The sequence below is a fragment of the Mobula hypostoma genome, chromosome 9, assembly GCF_963921235.1.
Source record: "Mobula hypostoma chromosome 9, sMobHyp1.1, whole genome shotgun sequence".
Classification (NCBI taxonomy): domain Eukaryota; kingdom Metazoa; phylum Chordata; class Chondrichthyes; order Myliobatiformes; family Myliobatidae; genus Mobula; species Mobula hypostoma.
In genome coordinates, this window is record NC_086105.1 from 62,997,460 (window position 1) to 63,017,264 (window position 19,805).

Sequence of the window (19,805 nt, forward strand, 5' to 3'; positions counted from 1 at the left end):
ATCCCCCTGTTGGGGTATCGCCTGTCCATCGCTTCAAACAGTTCAGGTTCAAAGCAAACCAGTCTTGACAATACCCAGACCAGTGTCTCCTTCCGTTAATCTCTCTCATCTCTTCATTAACATTTCCAAATGCTGCTCCATTGTCTTACTTATCTCTCTCCTGAAGACAGGTGGCAGATCAACTGTTGATCCCACTGGTGATAGCACAGGACAGTCAACATCTTAGTCTATGTGTACTTTCGTCACAACTGGAACCGGAGGAGAATACTGAAGGGTAAACAGCTGAATCATGAACAGAAGTCCTATTCAGTCTTATTTGCTACTGCTATCAGGAAGGAGGTACAGGAGCTTCGGGTCCCACACCACCAGGTTCAGGAACAATTATATACCCTTCAATCATCAGGCTCCTAAACCAGTGTGGATAACTTCACTCACTTCAACACTGAACTGTTCCACAACCTATGGACTCGCTTTCAAGGACTCTGCAATTCATGTTCTCAGTATTATTTATTTACGTATTTATTGGTATTGTTGTGTTTTTTTGTTTTTTTTTCTCTGCTCAAGTTGGTAAAACCTGAGCAAGGGGCATAGCCGAGCACGCTCATTTCCCAATTGCTAGGACCTATCAGACTATTCTGGTGGTGTTTAGTATTGTGACTTTTTGGAGAGTTACATAAATATCGCTGTGTTGGCCTAATAGTTTAATGCTATTGTGTAGTGACTTGGGGATGGTACCAGATACTACTTTTTGTAGGATTTTCAGTTCAAAGGTATTGGTGTTCCCATTCCAGCCCGTAATGTAGCCAGTCAATACACTTTCCACTACACATTGATAGAAGTTTGCCAAGGTTTTTGATGTCATGCTTAATCTCCACAGACTCCAGAGGAAGTTGTGATGCTGTTGTGCTTTCTTTGCAATTACATTTATTTGATGGGTCCAGGACATAGAAACATAGAAAATAGGTGCAGGAGTAGGCCATTCGGCCATTCGAGCCTGCAGCGCCATTCAGTATGATCATGGCTGATCATCCAACTCAGAACCCTGTACCTGCCTTCTCTCCATACCTCCTGATCCCTTTAGCCACAAGAGCCATATCTAACTCCCTCTTAAATATAGCCAATGAACTGGCCTCAACTGTTTCCTGTAGCAGAGAATTCCACAGATTCACCATTCTCTGTGTGAAGAAGGTTTTCCTCATCTCGGTCCTAAAAGGCTTCCCCTTTATCCTTAAGTTCCTCTGAGATAGAGACACCCAGGAATTAAAAGTTACTGACCCTCTCAGTTAATGATTACTGGCTCATTGACCTCTGGTTTCCATCTCCTGAAGTCTACACAATCAGTTCCTTGGTCTTACTGACATTGAGCGAGAGGTTGTTGTTATGACACCACTCATCCAGATTTTCAATCTCCCTCCTTTATGCTGATTCATCACCACCTTTGATATGTCCCACAACAGTGGTGTCATCAGCAAACTTGTATATGGTGTTGGAGATTGTGGAGATGTTTTTGCCAATCTGAATTGACTGGGGTCTGCAAGTGAGGAAATCTAGGATCCAATTTCACGAGGGGGTATTGAGACCCAGGTCTTGGAGTTTACTGATTAGTTTTGAGGGGATGATGGTATTAAATACTGAGCTGTATTGGCAAAGAGCATCCTGATGTATGCACCTTTGCTGTCTAGATTTTCCAGGACTGTGAAGAGCCAATGAGATGACATCTGATGCGGAAACGTTGACCTGTTGCTCCGGTTGGCAAATTGGAGCAGATCCAAGTCACCACTCAGACAGGAGCTGATACGTTTCAATGCCACCCTCTCAAAACACTTCATCACTGTGGATGCAAGTTCCACTGGACGTTAATCATTGAGGCAGATCACCACAATCATCTTGGGCACCGGTACGATTAAAGGCTGCTCGAATCAGGTGGAGCCACAGCCTGCTGAAGTGAGAGGCTGAAGATATCCATGAACGCACCAGCCAGTACAGGTCTTCAGTACGTGGCCAGATACTCTGACTGGATTCACTCTCTTGAAGGCAGCCTGCATCTCATCTTCAGATGCTGAGACCAAAGGATCATCAGGAAATGTGGGGTGAGCGATAGTTCCTCCCTGTTTTGGTGGTCAAAGTGAGCTGAAAGCATTGAGCTCATCTGGAAGTGAAGATCTGCTGCCCCCATGTTGCTTGATTTAACTTTGTAGGAGATTATGGCATTCAAACCCTGTCACAGCTGTTGAGCATCCCTTATTGATTCCCACTTTTGCGGAGCTATGGGCTTGGACCCAAAGAATCCCGTGTACATCAACACTGTTGGGTCTTGTTATTGTTTTGTCATTAACAGCGTACTGTCCCTTTGCCTATGACCTTCGAAAGTACAACACCTCACATTTGTCTAGGTTGCGGTTGACAAATGTATTTAAATATTGGTGATGCAGTCAATGTCCCTGCCTGTCCTGGGGGTAGATGATTTCACTGCATATTTCGATGTACATGTGATAAATAAATGAATTGGAATCAATCTACCTCCTTGAAGGCCCTTGCACTTTATTTGTCTGCTTGCACTGCAATTTCTCCGTGACTGTAGCACAATATTCTTTTTGTTAAGTTAGCATACTTATGCATGCAGTGATCTGTATGGATGGCACACAGACAAAAGCTTTTCACTGTTTCTTCAATCAAAGGTCTGGAAGTTGAGGCCTGATGGCCAAAACCCTGAGTATGAGTCTATTGGGGAAGTTAAAGGCCCAATGTCTATGAGTGCAATGGAGACCGGAGGCCAAGAGGCGGAGTGTCCTGGGGTTGGTGTGTGTGTGTGTGTGTGTGTGTATATATCTATATATATATATATATAAATAAAGGGGCTTGTTTTGCTACTGTCGTTTTGTTGCTGTTGTTCTGCGGAACATTGTGGGCATGCAGCGCACGCAAAATGCTGGAGGAACTCAACAGGTCAGGCAGCATCTATGGAGATGAATAAACAGTTGATGTTTCGGGTTGGTTCTAGAATTTTTTTTATTATTAAGTGCAATCGTGAACAATAGCCAGATCAGAAATGCTGATCAAGTCAATTAGTTCCCAAAGAGAACTCTGATAGGCCAATCAGATGGTTCACTGCTGCTCAGCGATAGAACAGCAAGTACATAGGACAGGCACAAGGGTGGCTAGCCCCTGTACCCCAGAAACACACCTGAGCGGTGCGGCGGAGATATGTGCTATGCATCTGAAAGCGTCATGTTGACTCATAACAGATCACGTTCACGGTGGAACAGCTTAGTCAGGGATGGGGTGATCAGCACAGATGGACAAATTATACTTCCACTACCCCGTACAATGTGTACAACACTTGCGGGCTGCCTCCAACATATCCTTAGATTGTTAATGCAAATGACACATTTCACTGTATGTTTCAATGTATATGCAATAAATAAATGAATCTGAATATTACCTAATCTCATAATGCTATGGGAAAGGAGTTCAATTCAGTATTTATTGAATACATCAGAATACTATCAGATTCCTCCTCCTCCTGCTCCTCCTCCACCTATCACCTGCCAGCTTCTCATTTCATTCCCCCTTCCGGTTCCACCCACCCACCCACCTCCCCGCTCACCTGGCTTCACCTATCACCCGCCAGCTTGTATTCCTTCCCCTCCCCCAATTTTATTCTGGCTTCTTCTCTCTTCCTTTCTGGTCCTGATGAAGGGTCTATGCCCCAGAATGTCCCATAAATGCTGCCTGACTTACTGAGTTCTTTCAGCGTTTTGTGTGTTTCTTTAAATGTATATGCTGGCATTCTAGCAGAGAATATCTCAACAGATTAGTTGAAGTCGAATCAAAAACACCACAGAAGGCCACTTAAGTTTACTTGGCCAGTGAAACACCTCTCCAATTACTCCTGACGAAGGGTCTTGGCCTGAAACGTCAACTGCACCTCTTCCTAGAGATGCTGCCTGGTGCTGCGATCACCAGCAACGTTTATGTGTGTTGCTCCAATTACTTCTGCGCTTTTTAGAGCCCAGTAGATTTTTATTAGGCAATTATTTACCCAATCCAACTTCGGCTGAATTATCTTCCCCTGCCAAATCACAATGACTCACTTTAGATAAAAATACTGCTCATCCTCTTTCTCTGTTTGTCTAAATTTGTTTCCTCTGGTTGATTCAGCTGTAAAAGAAGCTCTCTATATTTACTGTTTCGAAAGATCTCATACTCTTGAGTACCTTTATGAAGCTTTTCTTGACCTTTATCAACAGCAATCTTCAATAGTTTTCTCAGAGCTTTCTAACTACCACCAAGTCGTATTTAGAGAAAAATAGTCTAGTTTTACAAAGACTGTTCTGACCCTAGCAGCTTCACTGCTTTCTTTGTAGTCTCAGGCACATCACTCATCAGTGTTATATGTGGTATAGATATGCTAGTGCATAGAATTGTCCATCATCTTCCCTCTGCCACTTTTAGGAGGAGAATGTAATGTCTGGATGGGATGTTCTGCTTGCAAGATTCCCCGAAAATGCTTTTTGTTGAAAGAACCTCTCGAAGTGTCAATCTCATTCCTCAACCGCCGTGGATGACTTCACTCACCACAACTCTGAACAGATTCCCTAGCCTAAAGGCTCGCTTTCAAGGATCGGCAACCCATTTTCTCTGTATTTTTTCCGTTTTATTTGCACAATTTGTCTTCACTTACACATTGGTTGTTTGCCAGTATTAGTTCATGTACAGTTTTCCTTAAGTTCTATTGTATTTAATTATTTTGCTGTAAATGCCTGTAAGAAAATGAATCTTAAGGTCGTACATGTTAACACAGAACATAGCACAGTACAGGGGTTAACACCCCTGATATTGTGCTACCTCTCTGACCTACTCTAAGATCGATCTAATACTTCCATTTTTTTTATCGTCCATGAGTCTATCTAAGAGTCTCTAAAATGTCCCTAGTGTCACTGCCTCTATCACTGCCCCTGGCAATTTTACCCCTGGTAGTTTTGCATAAATTCTGTTGTATTTCTTAATTTCCTATAAAAACCTGCAAGAAAATGAATCTCAAAGTCCAAAGTAAAATTTATTATCAGAGTATATACATGTCACCACATACAACCCTGAGATTCTTTTTCTGCAGGCATACTCAGTAAATGTATAGAAAAATAACCATATTCTGTAAACATCAGGAACTGTTAACTGTAAACAAACTGCGCAAGTGCAAATATAAATAAATAATGAGCAAGAAATAACAGGATAAGAGTTTTTAAATGAGTGTAGTTAACCCGTTTTGTTCAAGAGCCTGATGGTTGAGGGGTAGTAACTGTTCTTGAACCTGGTAGTGTGAATCCTGAGGCTCCTGAGGCTCCTGTACCTTCTGCCTGACGGCAGCAGTGAGAAAAGAGTATGGCTTAGGTGGTGAGGATTTTTGATGATGGATGCCGCTTTTCTACAGCAAAGTTTTATGTAGATATGCTCAATGGTTGGGAGGGTTTTACCCGTGAAGTACTGAGCTGAATCCACTACCTTTTGTAGGATTTTCTGCACAAAGGCATTGGTATTCCCATACGAGGCTGTAATGCAGCCAGTCAGCACACTTTCCACCACACATCTATAGAAGATTGCCAAGGTTTTTGATGACATTCTGAATCTCCACAGACTCCTGAGGAAGTAGAGGTGCTGTTGTTCTTTCTTCACAATAATATTTGTATGATGGATCCAGGACAAATCCTCTGAGATATGGACACCAGGAATTTAAAGTTACTGACCCTCTCCACTTCTGATCCTCTGATGATTACTGGCTCATGGACCTCTGGTTTCCATTTCCTGAAGTCCACAATTAGTTCCTTGGTCTTATTGACATTGAGTGAGAAATTGTTCTAACACCACTCATGTGTTGGCACGTGGCCAACTGGTTAAGGCATTTGTCTAGTGATCTGAAGGTTGCTAGTTCGAGCCTTGGCTGAGGCAGCCTGTTGTTTCCTTGAGCAAGGCACTTAACCACACGTTGCTCTGCGACGACACCTAATGCCCTTCCCTTGGACAACACCAGTGGCGTGGAGAGGGGAGACAACCTTGCCCAGGCCTGCGCCCTGGAAACCGTCCAAGGCACAAATTCATGGTCTCACAAGACTAACAGGTGCCTATATAAACTCAGCCAAATTTTCAATCTCCCCCTGTATGCTGATTCATCACCTCCTTTGATAGAGCCCACAACAGTGGTGTCACCAGCAAACTGTATGTTGTGTTGGAGCTGTACTTAGCCACACAGTCAAAGGTGTAAAGCAGGGGACTAAGCACACATCCCTGTGGTGATCCTGTGCTGGTGTTTTTGCCAATCTGAACTGACTCGGGTGTACAAGTGAAGAAATCCAGGATCCAATTGCACAAGGGGCCCAGATTTTGGAGTTTATTGAATAGTTTTGAGGGGATGATGTTAAATGCTGAGCTGTAATCAATAAAGAGTTTCCTGATGTATGCGTCTTTGCTGTCCAGATGTTCCAGGGTTCTGTGGAGAGCCAGTCTCAAGGTAGTATATGGTAACATAGGCATACTTTGATAAACGCAAACAACAGGAATTCTGCAGATGCTGGAAATTCAAGCAACACACATCAAAGTTGCTGGTGAACGCAGCAGGCCAGGCAGCATCTGTAGGAAGAGGTGCAGTTGACGTTTCAGGCCGAGACCCTTCGTCAGGACTAACTGAAGGAAGAGTGAGTAAGGGATTTGAAAGTTGGAGGGGGAGGGGGAGATCCAAAATGATAGGAGAAGACAGGAGGGGGAGGGATGGAGCCAAGAGCTGGACAGGTGATTGGCAAAAGGGGATACGAGAGGATCATGGGACAGGAGGTCCGGGAAGAAAGACAAGGGGGGGGACCCAGAGGATGGGCAAGAGGTATATTCAGAGGGACAGAGGGAGAAAAAGGAGAGTGAGACTTTGATAAATTTAACTTTTACCTTGATCTCTACCGTCATCTGCAAAGACGAGGATAATGCCACAACGAGCACTCTCCTTCCGAGTTCTGCAGATGTTAACAAACCATCCTGAATTGGAAATATGTTGCTCTATCTTTCTCTTCGTTGACTCAATCTCCAACTATCCTCTGCCCAGTAGCACTATGGGAAGACCTTTGTGCATGTTTTATGAAGGCAGATGTTACCATCTCTCGAGCAGTTAAAACTGTTTCTCTCCCTTTCAAATTTCACATAATTGTACACAATGTAAACTGGAGAAACACGTCAAAAATGCTGCAGGTTATGCAGCATCTATGAAGAGAAATACACAGTTGATTTCTTTTAGGCCAATACCCTTCATCAGGACTGGAAAGGAAGGAGGCAGAAACCAGAAGAAGGTTAGGGGAGAGGCTGAGTACAAGTAGCAGGTGATGGGTGAGACTAGGAAAGTGGGATGGGGGTGATTATGTGAAACTGAAGAAGGAATCGGGTAGGAGAGGACAGTGAACTATGGAATAAAGGGAAAGGAGTGGCATCTGGAGCGAAGTGATGGGCAGGTCATGATGGCCACTGGAATATGTGGGTAGGGAGTTGAGGAACAGAGGGGAGTGCTTACTGGAAGTTAGAGAAATCGATGTCTATGCCATCAGGTTGGAGACTACCCATATGGAACATGAGGTCTAGTAGATAGTCAGCTATCTTTTCATGTGGTTCAATGCCCATAGTCTTTAGGTTATGTTGGGTTATGTGAGGAACAGCAACATTGAGAGCATCCTGACAAGTTGCATCTCCATCTGGTATGGGAGCAGCCGAGTATTGGACCTGAAGTCCCTACAAAGGACTGTGAGAACAGCTGAGAGGGACATCAGGACCTCCTTAGCATCCATTGGGTATATTCATCAGGAGTGCTGGGCATGCAGGGCCCTTAGTATTGTGAAGGATCCCACCCATTCATCCAGCATCCTCTTTGTCTGTCTACCATCAGGCAGGAGACTCCGATGCATAAAAATAAAAACAGTTAGAATGAGGAATAGTTTCTTCCCCGGGCCATTAGGCTTCTGAACTCCCCGTCGCATCGTATTTGAAGTGTCACTGGTTGATCTGTTCTGTACCTGACAATATTTAATATTAATGCACTTCAGTTTGTTATTTGTGATTCATCTATTGATTTTTATCCTTGCTTTCTTAAGTTATTGTGTGTTATGTGTACTACTGTGCATTCACACTGGTTCAGAGAAATGTTGTCTAGTTTCTGTATACATTACGTGGTTATATACATTTATATACATGTATCTAGTTAAATGACAATAGACTTGATTTTAGAATGGTAGGGGACGTTAAGCATTTCATTGTGACAAATGGGAGACTTTAAAATAAGCAGTTACAGGATTATAGGGATTATGATATTTCGGCAAATGCTTCAGCTTGCGTCTCAATCAATGTTCAATTATGAACAGTTACTTTCAGACAGAGATTTCTGTTGTATTTTCCTCAGAATGAAGACTTTAAATAAACTGTGTCAGGGGATTTCTGGAAGCAGTTTGAACAGTAGAGTTTCAATTACTAATTTAAAAACACAAGAGATTCTACAGATGTTGAAAATCTAGATCAAGACAAACAGAATGCTGGTGGAACTCAGTAGGACAAGCAGCATCTTATGGAAATGAAATGAAAAGTCATTGTTTCTTGCATGGGTCCTGATGGAAGAGTTTTGGCCCAAAACGTCGGCTGTTTTCTCCTTTCCGTAGATGCTACCAGACCTGCTGAGTTCCTCCAGCATTTTGTTTACGTCACTTTAGATGGGCTGAAGGTTTGTTTCTGTGCTGTAATGCTCTGAGGCCCTCCACTGGTCAGGGCCGACCATGGATATTGTGTCCTAGTTGTCTATGTGCTGCGCGAGCCAGGGCAGTACGATATGGAGAGCAAGCTATTGCCCATGCAGCAGGTTCCCCCTCTCAGCAGCTGATGGATCCAAAGGAATGGCAGAGATGGATCAGTTTGGCATCGGCAGTTTTGCAGGAGTTGCCAGTCGGTGTTGAACTCAACTTAGGACTGCCTGAGGGACTCCAGCTCAGGATTTTTCCTCTGGTTTTACTTCCAAAGATCTTCTCCATGAGTGGGTATAACCGCAAGGCAATGGAGGTTTGAGATGAGAGTTTTTGTTCTCCTAGATGAGCTGCCAACCACAGCTGACAAGCCCTGTCTGCCTGAAGTAACTGGTTTTAGGGTGCCAGTAACCCAACTTTGACTCTTCTCTGGTTAATAGAAATGGTTCCACCAGGTTTAGTAACTAAGCTACACATGAAGGCCAGGAGCTGGACTTGGTTATCAGAAGCTATTTGAGACGTATGCCATTGGGAGCCTATTGCCACTACCTTCCCCAGCTATGACAACCTAAAGCTTCATAGTGCTCTATGACCTGAAAATACTATTCTTGTCATTTATTAACAATGAGTCAAAGTATCGTGGCTGCCTACTGAACAGCAGTATCTGGAGCACAGTTCACCACCATCTTGACAAGGATTCTAAAGGATGCATGAAAGGTATAGGCTTTTCTGGCGTTAGAGGTTGCTAAGCATTAGTGTAAAGCACCAATGCTCAATATGTTGTATAAATCCCATATGAAGACTCACTCTCCTTTTTCAAACACTCATTTTGCATTTATACCGGATCACTATTAAAAGTTAATGATCTTATTTATAATTTACACCTCAAGTCAGTAAGGCTGTAATAATGTACAAACTTGCAGTTAAATAGTGTGTAATTGTGGTCGCCCATTACAGAAAGGCTTTGGAAAGTGTGCAGAAGAGGTTCACCAGACGCTGCTTGGACTCGAGAGTAGGCCTGACCTCTAGAGCTTCCTCTGGCGGCTTGTTCAATATATTCACCATCCTCTACATGGAAAAACCTGCTCCCTTTCCTCTGTCACCTTAAACCTAAGCCCTCTGTGTTTAGATTCCCTGACTCCTCTGTCTCCCATGCTTCAGGGAAAATAATCCCAGCCCATCTGGCCTCCTTTTTATAACTCGAGCCCTCCAGTTCTGGTTAACATCTTTATGAAATCGGGCATAAATCCTCTCTTGACAACCCAAGATGCTAGAGGAACTCAGTGGGTTAGGAAGCATTTACGGGGGAAATGGATAATCAACGTTTTGAGTTGCGACCCTTCATCTGGATTGAAAAGTAGAGGGGAGACAGCGAGTATAAAGAGATGGAGGGAGGAGTGGTGCAAGAGCTGGCATGTGTAGGTGGATCCAAGTGAGGGGCGGGCGGGTGGATAGTATGGTGATTGGCTGATAGGCGAAGGAAGAGTGAGAGTGGCACCAGAAGCTGGAAGGTGGTAGGTAAAAATGACAAAGGGGTCAAGATGATAGAGTCTGAAAGGACAGGAAGGAATCCTGTCCCATCTTCAAATTAATGGTGTTGAGACAGTTTGTGCCTTCTGGCGGTATCTAAGATTTAGAAAGGAGCACCCCTGAATAGTGATCTGGAGAGTCATCTAAGTGTTTATGCTGGTGCTCTCTTGATTGGGCCTTTGGGGTGGGGGAGTGTGTTGCTAGAGTTCAGTTACTAATGGACCTCCTGTACTAACTTCGGTCTCGTCTCTTACTCTGCAGTGATGCGCCGGACACCATTTGGGATGGACGTCTGCTGCAGGAAAGGATCAAGGAGCCCTCTGCAAGAACTCTACAACCCAACCCAGGTCTGTACTCTGTGATTCACATGCCGAGCACGCTCAGGTGGGACTGGACCACTGGCAAGTTATGAAAGTCCCAGAAGTCGGTAAAATACTAGGGGGGCACTAAAACTCTGAGACCCAAGCTGCCCTGTTCTGGATACTGAGACTAAGCACATGATCCAGAGGTTGTGGGCAGTTTTACCATGGAAAATGTTTGGATTGTAACAAATTTACATGGACGGAGTTTAGCAATTTGAGTTAATCTCTTATTTCCTGAAATTACCACAACATGTTTTCCCTGGCTGGATTCTATGCAGTTGTTTTAATAAAGTTTGTAATGTGCTCGGTTCAGAGTTAAAGTGATCTGATTCGTCATTGCTGACCAGAATGTAGACTGTGTTATTATGCCCAAAAAGAAACACAATCTCATCATAATCTATAGAGAATTTGCTGCCTTTTTAGGAGCTGCTTTTGAAATAATAGATCTAGCAACGTTATTTGAGATGTTTAGGTTCTGACTTAAGCAAGCATTTGGAGAGGTTTTGCCATCTGTGTGTTCTCTGTCACTCTGTGACATGTGACTTCCCCTTCCAATGGGTAAGAGGAGGAGTAAGAACAGTGGCTTCCAGATTTATCTTGTAAGAATGTATTGTCTTTGTTTAACAGGCAGAGCTCAGAACTCAAGATTCTACTCTTTATTCTGTGTCAGAAGGCCACTTAGTTTTACCAGACGTATTGGAAGTTTATAAAGTTAGGAAATGCACAAGACATAGGACCAGATTTAGGCCAATGGGCCCATTGAGTCTGCCCTGCCATTCCATCATGACTGATTTATTACTCGTCTCAACCCCATTTCCCTGCCTTCTTTCTGTAACCTTTGACACCCTTACTAACCAAGAACCTATCAACCCCCACTTTAAATATGTATATCCAATGACTTTTCCTCCACGGTGTTTGAGGCAATGAATTCCACAGATTCACCACCCTCTGGCTAAAGAAATTCTTCCTCATCTCTATTCTAAATAGATGTTCCTCAAGTCTGAGGCTGTGCCCTCTGATCTTGGACTCCCCCCACCCCTCCCCAAAGGAAACTTCTTCTCCACATCTACTCTATCTAGATGTCAATGAGATGCCTCCCCCCTCATTCTTCTAAACTTCAGCGAGTACAGGTCTAAAGCCATCAAATACTTCTCAAACTGGAATTATTCCTTTCATTTCTGGGGTTATCTTCCTGAACTTCCTCTGGACCCTCTCCAATGTCAGCACATCCTTTCTTAGATAAGGGCCCCATAACTGCTCAAAATACTTCATGTGTGGCCTGAAGAATTCCTTATAAAACCTCAACATTACATTCTTGCTTTTATGTTTTAGTCCTCTCGAAGCAAATACTAACATTGCATTTGCCTTCCTTACCACCAACTCAACCTGCAGATTAACCTTCAGGGTATCCTGCACGGTTAGTACTTCACATTTCTATCCTGCAAATCCCACCTTTGCACTTTTGATTTCTGAATTTTCTCCCATAAATAGGGTAGACAGTCAGAATCTTTTTCACAGGGCAGAAGGTGGTCTTTATTCTTTGGAGCGTAGAAGGTTGAGGGGGGACTTGATAGAGGTGTTTAAAATTATGAGGGGGATTGATAGAATTGACGTGGATAGGCTTTTTCCATTGAGAGTGGGGAAGATTCAAACAAGAGGACATGAGTTGAGAGTTAAAGGACAGAAGTTTAGGGGTAACATGAGGAGGAACTTCTTTACTCAGAGAGTGGTAGTTGTGTGGAATGAGCTTCCAGCAGAAGTGGTTGAGGCAGGTTCGATGTTGTCATTTAAAGTTAAATTGGATAGATATATGGACGGGAAAGGAATGGAGGGTTATGGGCTGAGTGCAGGTCGGTTGGACTAGGTGAGAGTAAGAGTTCGGCATGGACTAGAAGGGCTGAGATGGCCTGTTTCCATGCTGTAATTGTTATATGGTTATATAAAAATTTAAGTTGAAAGGGGGAGATTTTAAAGGAGGTAGAGGAACAACAGGCCCTTCAGCCCACAGTGTTGCATCAAACCAATTAATTAGTAATCAAATGGTCAACTAAGCTAATTTCTTCTGTGTGCACAATGTCCATATCCTTCCATTTTCCTCACATTCATGTGTCTATCTAAACGTCTCTTAAAAGTCCCTAGTATATCTGCCTCTACCACCACCCCAGGCAGTGCATTCCACACCCCTCACATCTCCTTTGAAATTACCCCCCTCACCTTAAATGCATGCCCTCTGGTATTAGACATTTCAACCCTGTGAAAGAGATACTGTCTGTCTACTCTATCAATACCTCTCATAATGTTATGAAACTCTGTTGGATCGCCCCTTGGCCGCTCCAGAGAAAACAGCCCAAGTTTGTCCAACCTCTTGTGATAGCACATGCCCTCTTGATGTGCGGAGTAAGAGTTTACACAGAGAGTGCTAGGTGCCTGGAACAGGCTGCCGGGCACAGTGGTGGAAGCAGACAAGATACTGCTGTTTAAGAGGCTTGGCATGGTAATGTAGTAGTTAGCACAGTACAGGTGACCCAAGTTCAATTCCCACTGCTGCCTATAAGGAGTTTGTGCAATCTCCCCGTGACTGTGTGGGTTTCCTCTGAGTGTTCCGGTTTCCTCCTACCATCCAAAGCCATTGACAAGGTGCCACACGTGAGGCTGCTTACCAGGTTAAGAGCCCATGGTATTACAGGAAAGTTACTAACATGGTTAGGGCATTGGCTGATTGGTAGGAGGCAGCGAGTGGATTTAAAAGGATCCTTGTCTGGTTGGCTGCCAGTGACTAGTGGTGTTCCGCAATGATCGGTGTTCTGCAGGGGCTGGTGTTGGAACCGCTTTTTATGCAGTATATCAATGATTTAGATGATGGAATAGATGGCTTTGTTGCCAAGTTTTCAGATGATACAAAGATTGGTAGTAGTGCAGATAGTGTTGTAGAAACAGATGGGCTGCAGAAGGACTTGGACAGATTAGGAGAATGGGCAAGAAAGTGGCAAATGAAATACAATATTGGAAAATGCATGGTCATGCACTTTGGTAGAAGAAATAAATGTGCAGATTATCTTCTAAACAGGGACAAAATCCAAAAATCTGAGGTGCATAGGAACTTGGGAGTCCTTGTGCAGAACTTCCTAAAGGTTAACTTGCGGGTAGAGTCAGTGGTGAGGAAGGCAAATGCAAAGTTAGCATTCATTTCAAGAGCTCTAGAATACAAGAGCAGGGATGTGGTGCTGAGACTTTATAAGGCACTGGTGAAGCCTCACCTTGAGTATTGTGAACAGATTTGGGCTCCTCATCTAAGAAAAGATCTGCTGGCATTGGAGAGGGTTCAGAGGTGTTTCACAAGGATGATTCCGGAATGACAGGGTTATCAAGGAAAGTTTGATGGTTCTGGATCTGTACTCAGGAATTTAGAGGGATTGTGGGTCGGGGGCGGGGGGTATCTCATTGAAACTTTTCAAATGTTGAAAGGCCAAGACAGAGTACATGTGGAAAGGATGTTTCCCATGGTGACGGATTCTAGGACAAGAGAGGCACAGCCTCAGGATAGAGGGGCGTCCATTTAAAGCAGATGCAGAGAAATTTCTTTAGCCAGAGGGTGGTGAATTTGTGGAATTTGTTACCACAGGCAGCTGTGGAGGCCAGGTCATTGGGTGTATTTAAGGCAGAGATGGATAGGTTCTTGATTGGACATGGCATCAAAGGTTATGGGGAGAAGGTCAGGAAATGGGGTTGAGGAGGGCAGAAAAGGATCAACTATGATTGAATGGCAGAGTAGACTTGATGGGCCAAATGACCTAATGCTGCCCCTATGTCTTATGGTCTTGTTGTACTGGTTGGCAGGTGAATTGATCATTCTCAGTTGTCCCACTATTAAGCTAGGATTAAATTGGGAGATTGCTGGACAGTGTAGCTCGAAGGGCAGGCAGGTCTTATTCCACATTATATCTCAAAACGTTTTAAAAAATAAATTCAGATAGAAATATGAATTTGGAGCAATGTGCATCTTGTACATAGAGGAGAGATTTATGATATTTTGGCATTGAGTTCAGCACAGACATCGTGGGCCAAAGGACCTGTGTTCTGTACTGTGGGTTCAAGTCACGCTCCAAACAGGTTTCAGTTGCAGACTTCTGGTCCAAGGGAAATGTTCATTTGGCACTTCATGGCCGAGTATTAGAGAATACTCCAGATGAAGCGTCCTGATCAGAAATGTTGCTGCAGTCCAGCTAGTAAAGGGAGATGACCACAAACTTTGGTGGTTTCTTACAGAACTTATTATTTCCTGAAAAATTACTATCACGTCCGCTGGTATTTTATCAGCCGCCTCAGTATTGTGTCAAGCCAGGCAGGAAGCTGATAAGTTCCTGTTTAGTGTACAGTATTTACAGGACTGAATTGCAAGCTGCCATCACCAGGTTGGGTACTGTGTTTTGCTTTACACAGAAAGACAGATCTGCTGTGTTCCTTTCATCAGTGTTACTGGAGTAGATTCTCGGGTCATTTATACCCTTCTGTTTGTGGGGCCTACGAATTACCTGCTGCATTCTTTCCATTATCACCGTGACTGCACTTCACGCTGTAACATTGAGTTGGGCTGCTCCGAAAGAGACACTTTGAAAGTACAGCTCTTTCTTTCACATTGTTGTGTGATGGAGACATAGAGTACCACAGTACAGAAACAGGACCTTCAGCCTACCTAGTCTGTTTTCTTCCTAAAACCATTACTCCTACTGGGGCACAGGCCACCAACAGCGGGTCACAGGAGTTCTCTGTCCTGGGCTAGTCTTTCAAGTTGTCCGAAGGCGTAGCCCATCTTGGAAATTCCTTCCTCTCTCAGGGATGAGGTCTTTGGAGCTGTTGGTGTTTCTGTAGCTCTGGGTTTTTACTTGATGGGGTTGCTAGCCCAGTGCCCAACCTCCCCCCTTTTGGCCTTTCTCTTCGAGCGCAGCTGGCCCTTCGGCCCTTCCTATCCAGGTGCTTTATTTATTTATTTAATGGTATAGCACAGAGTAGCCCCTTCCAGCCCTTTGAGCCGTGCCAGCCAGTAACCCCTAACAAACCCGATTAACCCTAACCTAATCGCAGGACAATTTACAATGACCAATGATAATTTACTATTCCCAGTACGTCTTTGGACTGTGGGAAGAAACCAGAGCATCTGGAGAAAACCCACGCATTCCACAGGGAGGACATACAGATTCTCCTTACAGAGGATGCTGGAATTGAACTCTGGAACGGCCCAAGTTGTAATAGTGTCGTGCTAACTGCTGTGCTACTGAGGGACCTGAACTTATCCAAATTTCTCTTCAATGTTGCAATCAAACCCACATTCACCACTTCCGCTGGCAGCTCGTCCCGTACTCTCACCACCCTCTGAGTGAAGAAGTTCCCTATACTCTTCCCCTTGAGTAGTTCTCTTTTCACCCATGACTTCTAGTCTCACCCAACCTCAGTTGTCGGCCTATTTGCATTTACCCTATCTACACCCCTCATAATTTTGTATACCTCTATCAAATCTGCCCACTTTCTCCGATACTCCAGGGAATAATGTCCTAACCTCTGTCACTCATGTCCTCCAGTGCCAGCAACATCCTCGTAAATCTTCCCTGCATACTTTCAGTCTCATTGAATGATCAATCAACATCTTATCATTATCAATCAAGAAGATAAGCCATAGGAACAGCATTAGGCCTCATCAGCCCCTTGAGTCTCATAGCTGATTTATTATCCCGCTCAACCCCATTCTCCTGCCTTGTCTATTCCTGACGGTCTATTCTGAAGCTGTGCCCTCTGGTCTCTCACTCCCCCGCTGTAGAAAATATCCTCTCCACATTCACTCTATGCAGTTCTTTCTGTATTTGATAGGCTTCAGAGAGCTCCCCCCCCCCCATTCTTCTAAACTCCAGCAAGAACAATTTAATCTTACTAAGCAACACACACACAGAATGCTGGAGGAACTCAGCAGTTCAGACAGTGTCTATGGAGAGGAATAAACGGCGTTTCAGGCCAAGACCTTCATCAGTACTGGATCTCCAGCATCTGCAGAATTCCTTGTGTTAATGATCCTCTGTTCCATTGCGAAGTTTCTTCGTGGTATGCTGCTCTGAAGAAGATTAAATCTTCTCTTCAGGAGTTCAGTGAGATCCTTTCTCGCTGCCCTGCTTCTGTGACCTCTGCTGCCCTCCATCTCTGTGACCATGTGCTCTCCCTGACTTGGTACCACAGCCACATATCCACCTATCACCTCCCAGCTTCTTATCTCACCCCCTCTCCCATCCACCTGGCTTCACCTATCACCTCGCTTGTATTCCTTCCCTCTCCTTAACTTATTCTGACTTTTTCCCCTTTCCTTTCCAGTCCTGATGAAAGGCCTTGGTCTTGAACCTTGAAGGGAATGGTTTACAGCAGCAGAAGACCACAAGCATTCACTCAGTGGCCACTTTATTAGGTACAGGAGGTACATAATAATGTGGCCACTGAGTGTACAATTTTATCTAGCAGCAATGTCAGAGTTTTGTCTTTTTTTTTCCCAACATGTTGCGTGTGCAGAGATAGTTTTCAGCAACTTTCTAAAGTAAGTCCTGGTGGACTGAAAAAGATTCAAGGATGTGCTTAAAGCTGCATTGAAGAAACACAGCATTCCTTAACTCCAGATAATTCTTCGGCTGTAGGACATTAAGGTGAGAGGTATGTTCAGAGGAGATGTGTGTAGCAAGTTTTATTTACATAGAGACCAGGAGGTGCCTGGAATGGGCAGTCATGGGTAATGGTGAAAGCAGATACAACAGTAGCATTTAAGATACTGTTAGATTATGAAGAAGGAAAAATTAGCTTTATTTGTCACAAGTCATTCAAAACTTGGATTTCCAGTATCTGCAGATTTTCTATTGTTTATCATCCAGTGAAATTTGATGTTTCAGGTCATATCAAATCAGTGAGTTTTGTGCCGGGCAGCCCACAAGTGTCACTACACTTCCAGGGCAAACACAGCATGGCCACAACTCACTAAACCTAACTTAACAAATCTTTGGAATGTGTGGGGAAGCGGTCATGGGGAGAAGGTAGAAACTCCTTACAGACAGCAGTGTGAATCAAACCCTAATCTACAGTTGGCTGCTGTGAAGTGTTGTGCTAACAGTTACACTCCCAGGTCACCCTGATAGATGCACATGATTGACTCATCAATATACAGGCAGTGGAGGGATATGGATCATGTGAAGGCAGAAGAGTTTAGCATAGACATTGTGGAATCAAGAACTCTTCCTCAAGGATCATAGGAGAATGCGGGGAGATGTGATAGTATACAAAATTATGAAGAGTATAGATAGAGTAAGTGCAGAGATTTTCCGCTAAGGTTGGATGGGACTATCAGAATCAGGTTTTGTATCACTGGCATGTGTCATGAAACTTGTTGTTTTGTGGCAGCGGTACATTGCAATACATGATAAAAAACTATAAATTGCAATAAGAAAATATATAAATATAAAATTAAACAAGTAATGCAAAAAGAGAACAAAAAAAGAAAATAATAGTAAGGTATTGTGCATTGATTGATTGTCCATTCAAAAATATGATGTTGGTGGGAAAAAAGTTGTTCCTAAAACATTGAGGCTCCTGTACTATTTTTACTATCCTCTTGATAGTAGTAATGAGAAGAGGTCGTGCCTTTGGGTGATGGGGTTCCTGGGGCTAGAACCAGAGGTCATGGATTAAGGATGAAAGGTTGAATATTTAAAGGGAACATGAAGGGGAACAACTTCAGCCAGAGGGTGCTGAGAGTGTGGAACGAGCTGCCAGTGGAAGTGATGGATGAGAGCTTGATTTCAATATTTAAGAGAAATTTGGATAAGTACATGGATGGGAAGGATATGGAGAGCTGTAGTCTGGATGCAGGTCCATGTCACTAGGCAAAGTAACAGTTTGGCACAGGCTAGGTGGGCTGAAGAGCCCTTTTGTGTGCCATATTGCTCTATGACTCTATGATCCTCAGAAGAAAAATTTACAAATTCAATTACACACAACAGATACACTTTGGAATCCAGATCTGTGGTTGAAACTTAATAAACTCAATTTTTGGAATTACCATAAAACCATAAATTGAAAATCTATATCAGTATTAATGTAAAATAATCTACTTCATTTTCAATTCAACAGCTGGCAAATAGTAACGATAGCAGCATTCAACAGGGATTATGATATCCACCTTAAAAGCACTAGGCGGCACAGTATCCTAGCGGTCAGTACAATGCTTTACAGCGCTAGCAATCACTGTTTGGGGTTCAATTCCCACTGCAGTCTGTAAGGAGTTTACATGTTCTCCCCGTGACCGTGTGGGTTTCCTCTGGGTGCTCCGGTTTCCAAAGGCACACAGGTTAGGGTTAGTAAGTTGTGGACGTGTGATGTTGGCTTTGGAGATTTGGGGCCACAGTCCTCAAACTGTGTTGGTTATTAATGCAAAATGATGCATTTTTAAAATTATTACTTTTTAAAATACTGACACATTTCACTGTAAGTTTCAATGTACGTGTGACAAATAAAACTCATCTTTAACATTTAGGTCTGGATTGAAGCAGTCTTCTGCAGACCTCATTGATGGGAAACTTCAATGAGGTGTAAAGAAAAACACAACTTGATATTCAGTTTTTCATTTTTTGGTCAGATTCGAACCAGCCCCATTATTTCCAAAAAAAAACAACGAAGTTTCTTTTGACTGACTTCAACAGAGACAAAAATTATGGAAATTAGAACAATGTGAACTCATTATCCATTCAGTAACACGATAAGAAGCACAAATCGCAATACCGGTCCTTAAATTGCAGCTAAATATATTTTCTTAAGGATTAGAAACAACTCAAAGCTCTTATAAGATTTTCCTCTTGCAATAGAAACAAGTTGCCCATAGTTTTTCGCCAAAGCCTTTTTTTTTCAAAAGTATTCCAGTAGGGGCAGAGGTCGAAAGGAATCTTAAAGGGTTTAAAGTCAATGTAGGCAGAGCAGATGGTGCTGAATAGCAACATAATAATAACACACTTCACTGGCCAAGCACAATCCAATCAATTAGTAATTTGCTTACAAGTCTAAAAGTTGACAGTATTGCTTTTGTTTTTATATAGCCTTCCTAGTTTAAATTTTTGCTAAAAGATTGGGCACATTTTAAGTA

The 19,805-nt window shown here is 43.3% G+C and overlaps 1 protein-coding gene across 2 annotated transcripts in view; it reads left to right on the forward strand.

Moving 5' to 3' along the window:
- Positions 1 to 19,805, forward strand: part of LOC134351769 (carbohydrate sulfotransferase 11) — a 235,534-nt gene that overhangs the window by 67,751 nt on the left and 147,978 nt on the right. For both annotated transcript variants that reach the window (XM_063058408.1, XM_063058407.1), the window contains exon 2: positions 10,548 to 10,633. In XM_063058408.1, coding sequence (XP_062914478.1) covers positions 10,548 to 10,633 — 86 coding nt within the window. The remainder of the gene's footprint in view (positions 1 to 10,547; positions 10,634 to 19,805) is intronic.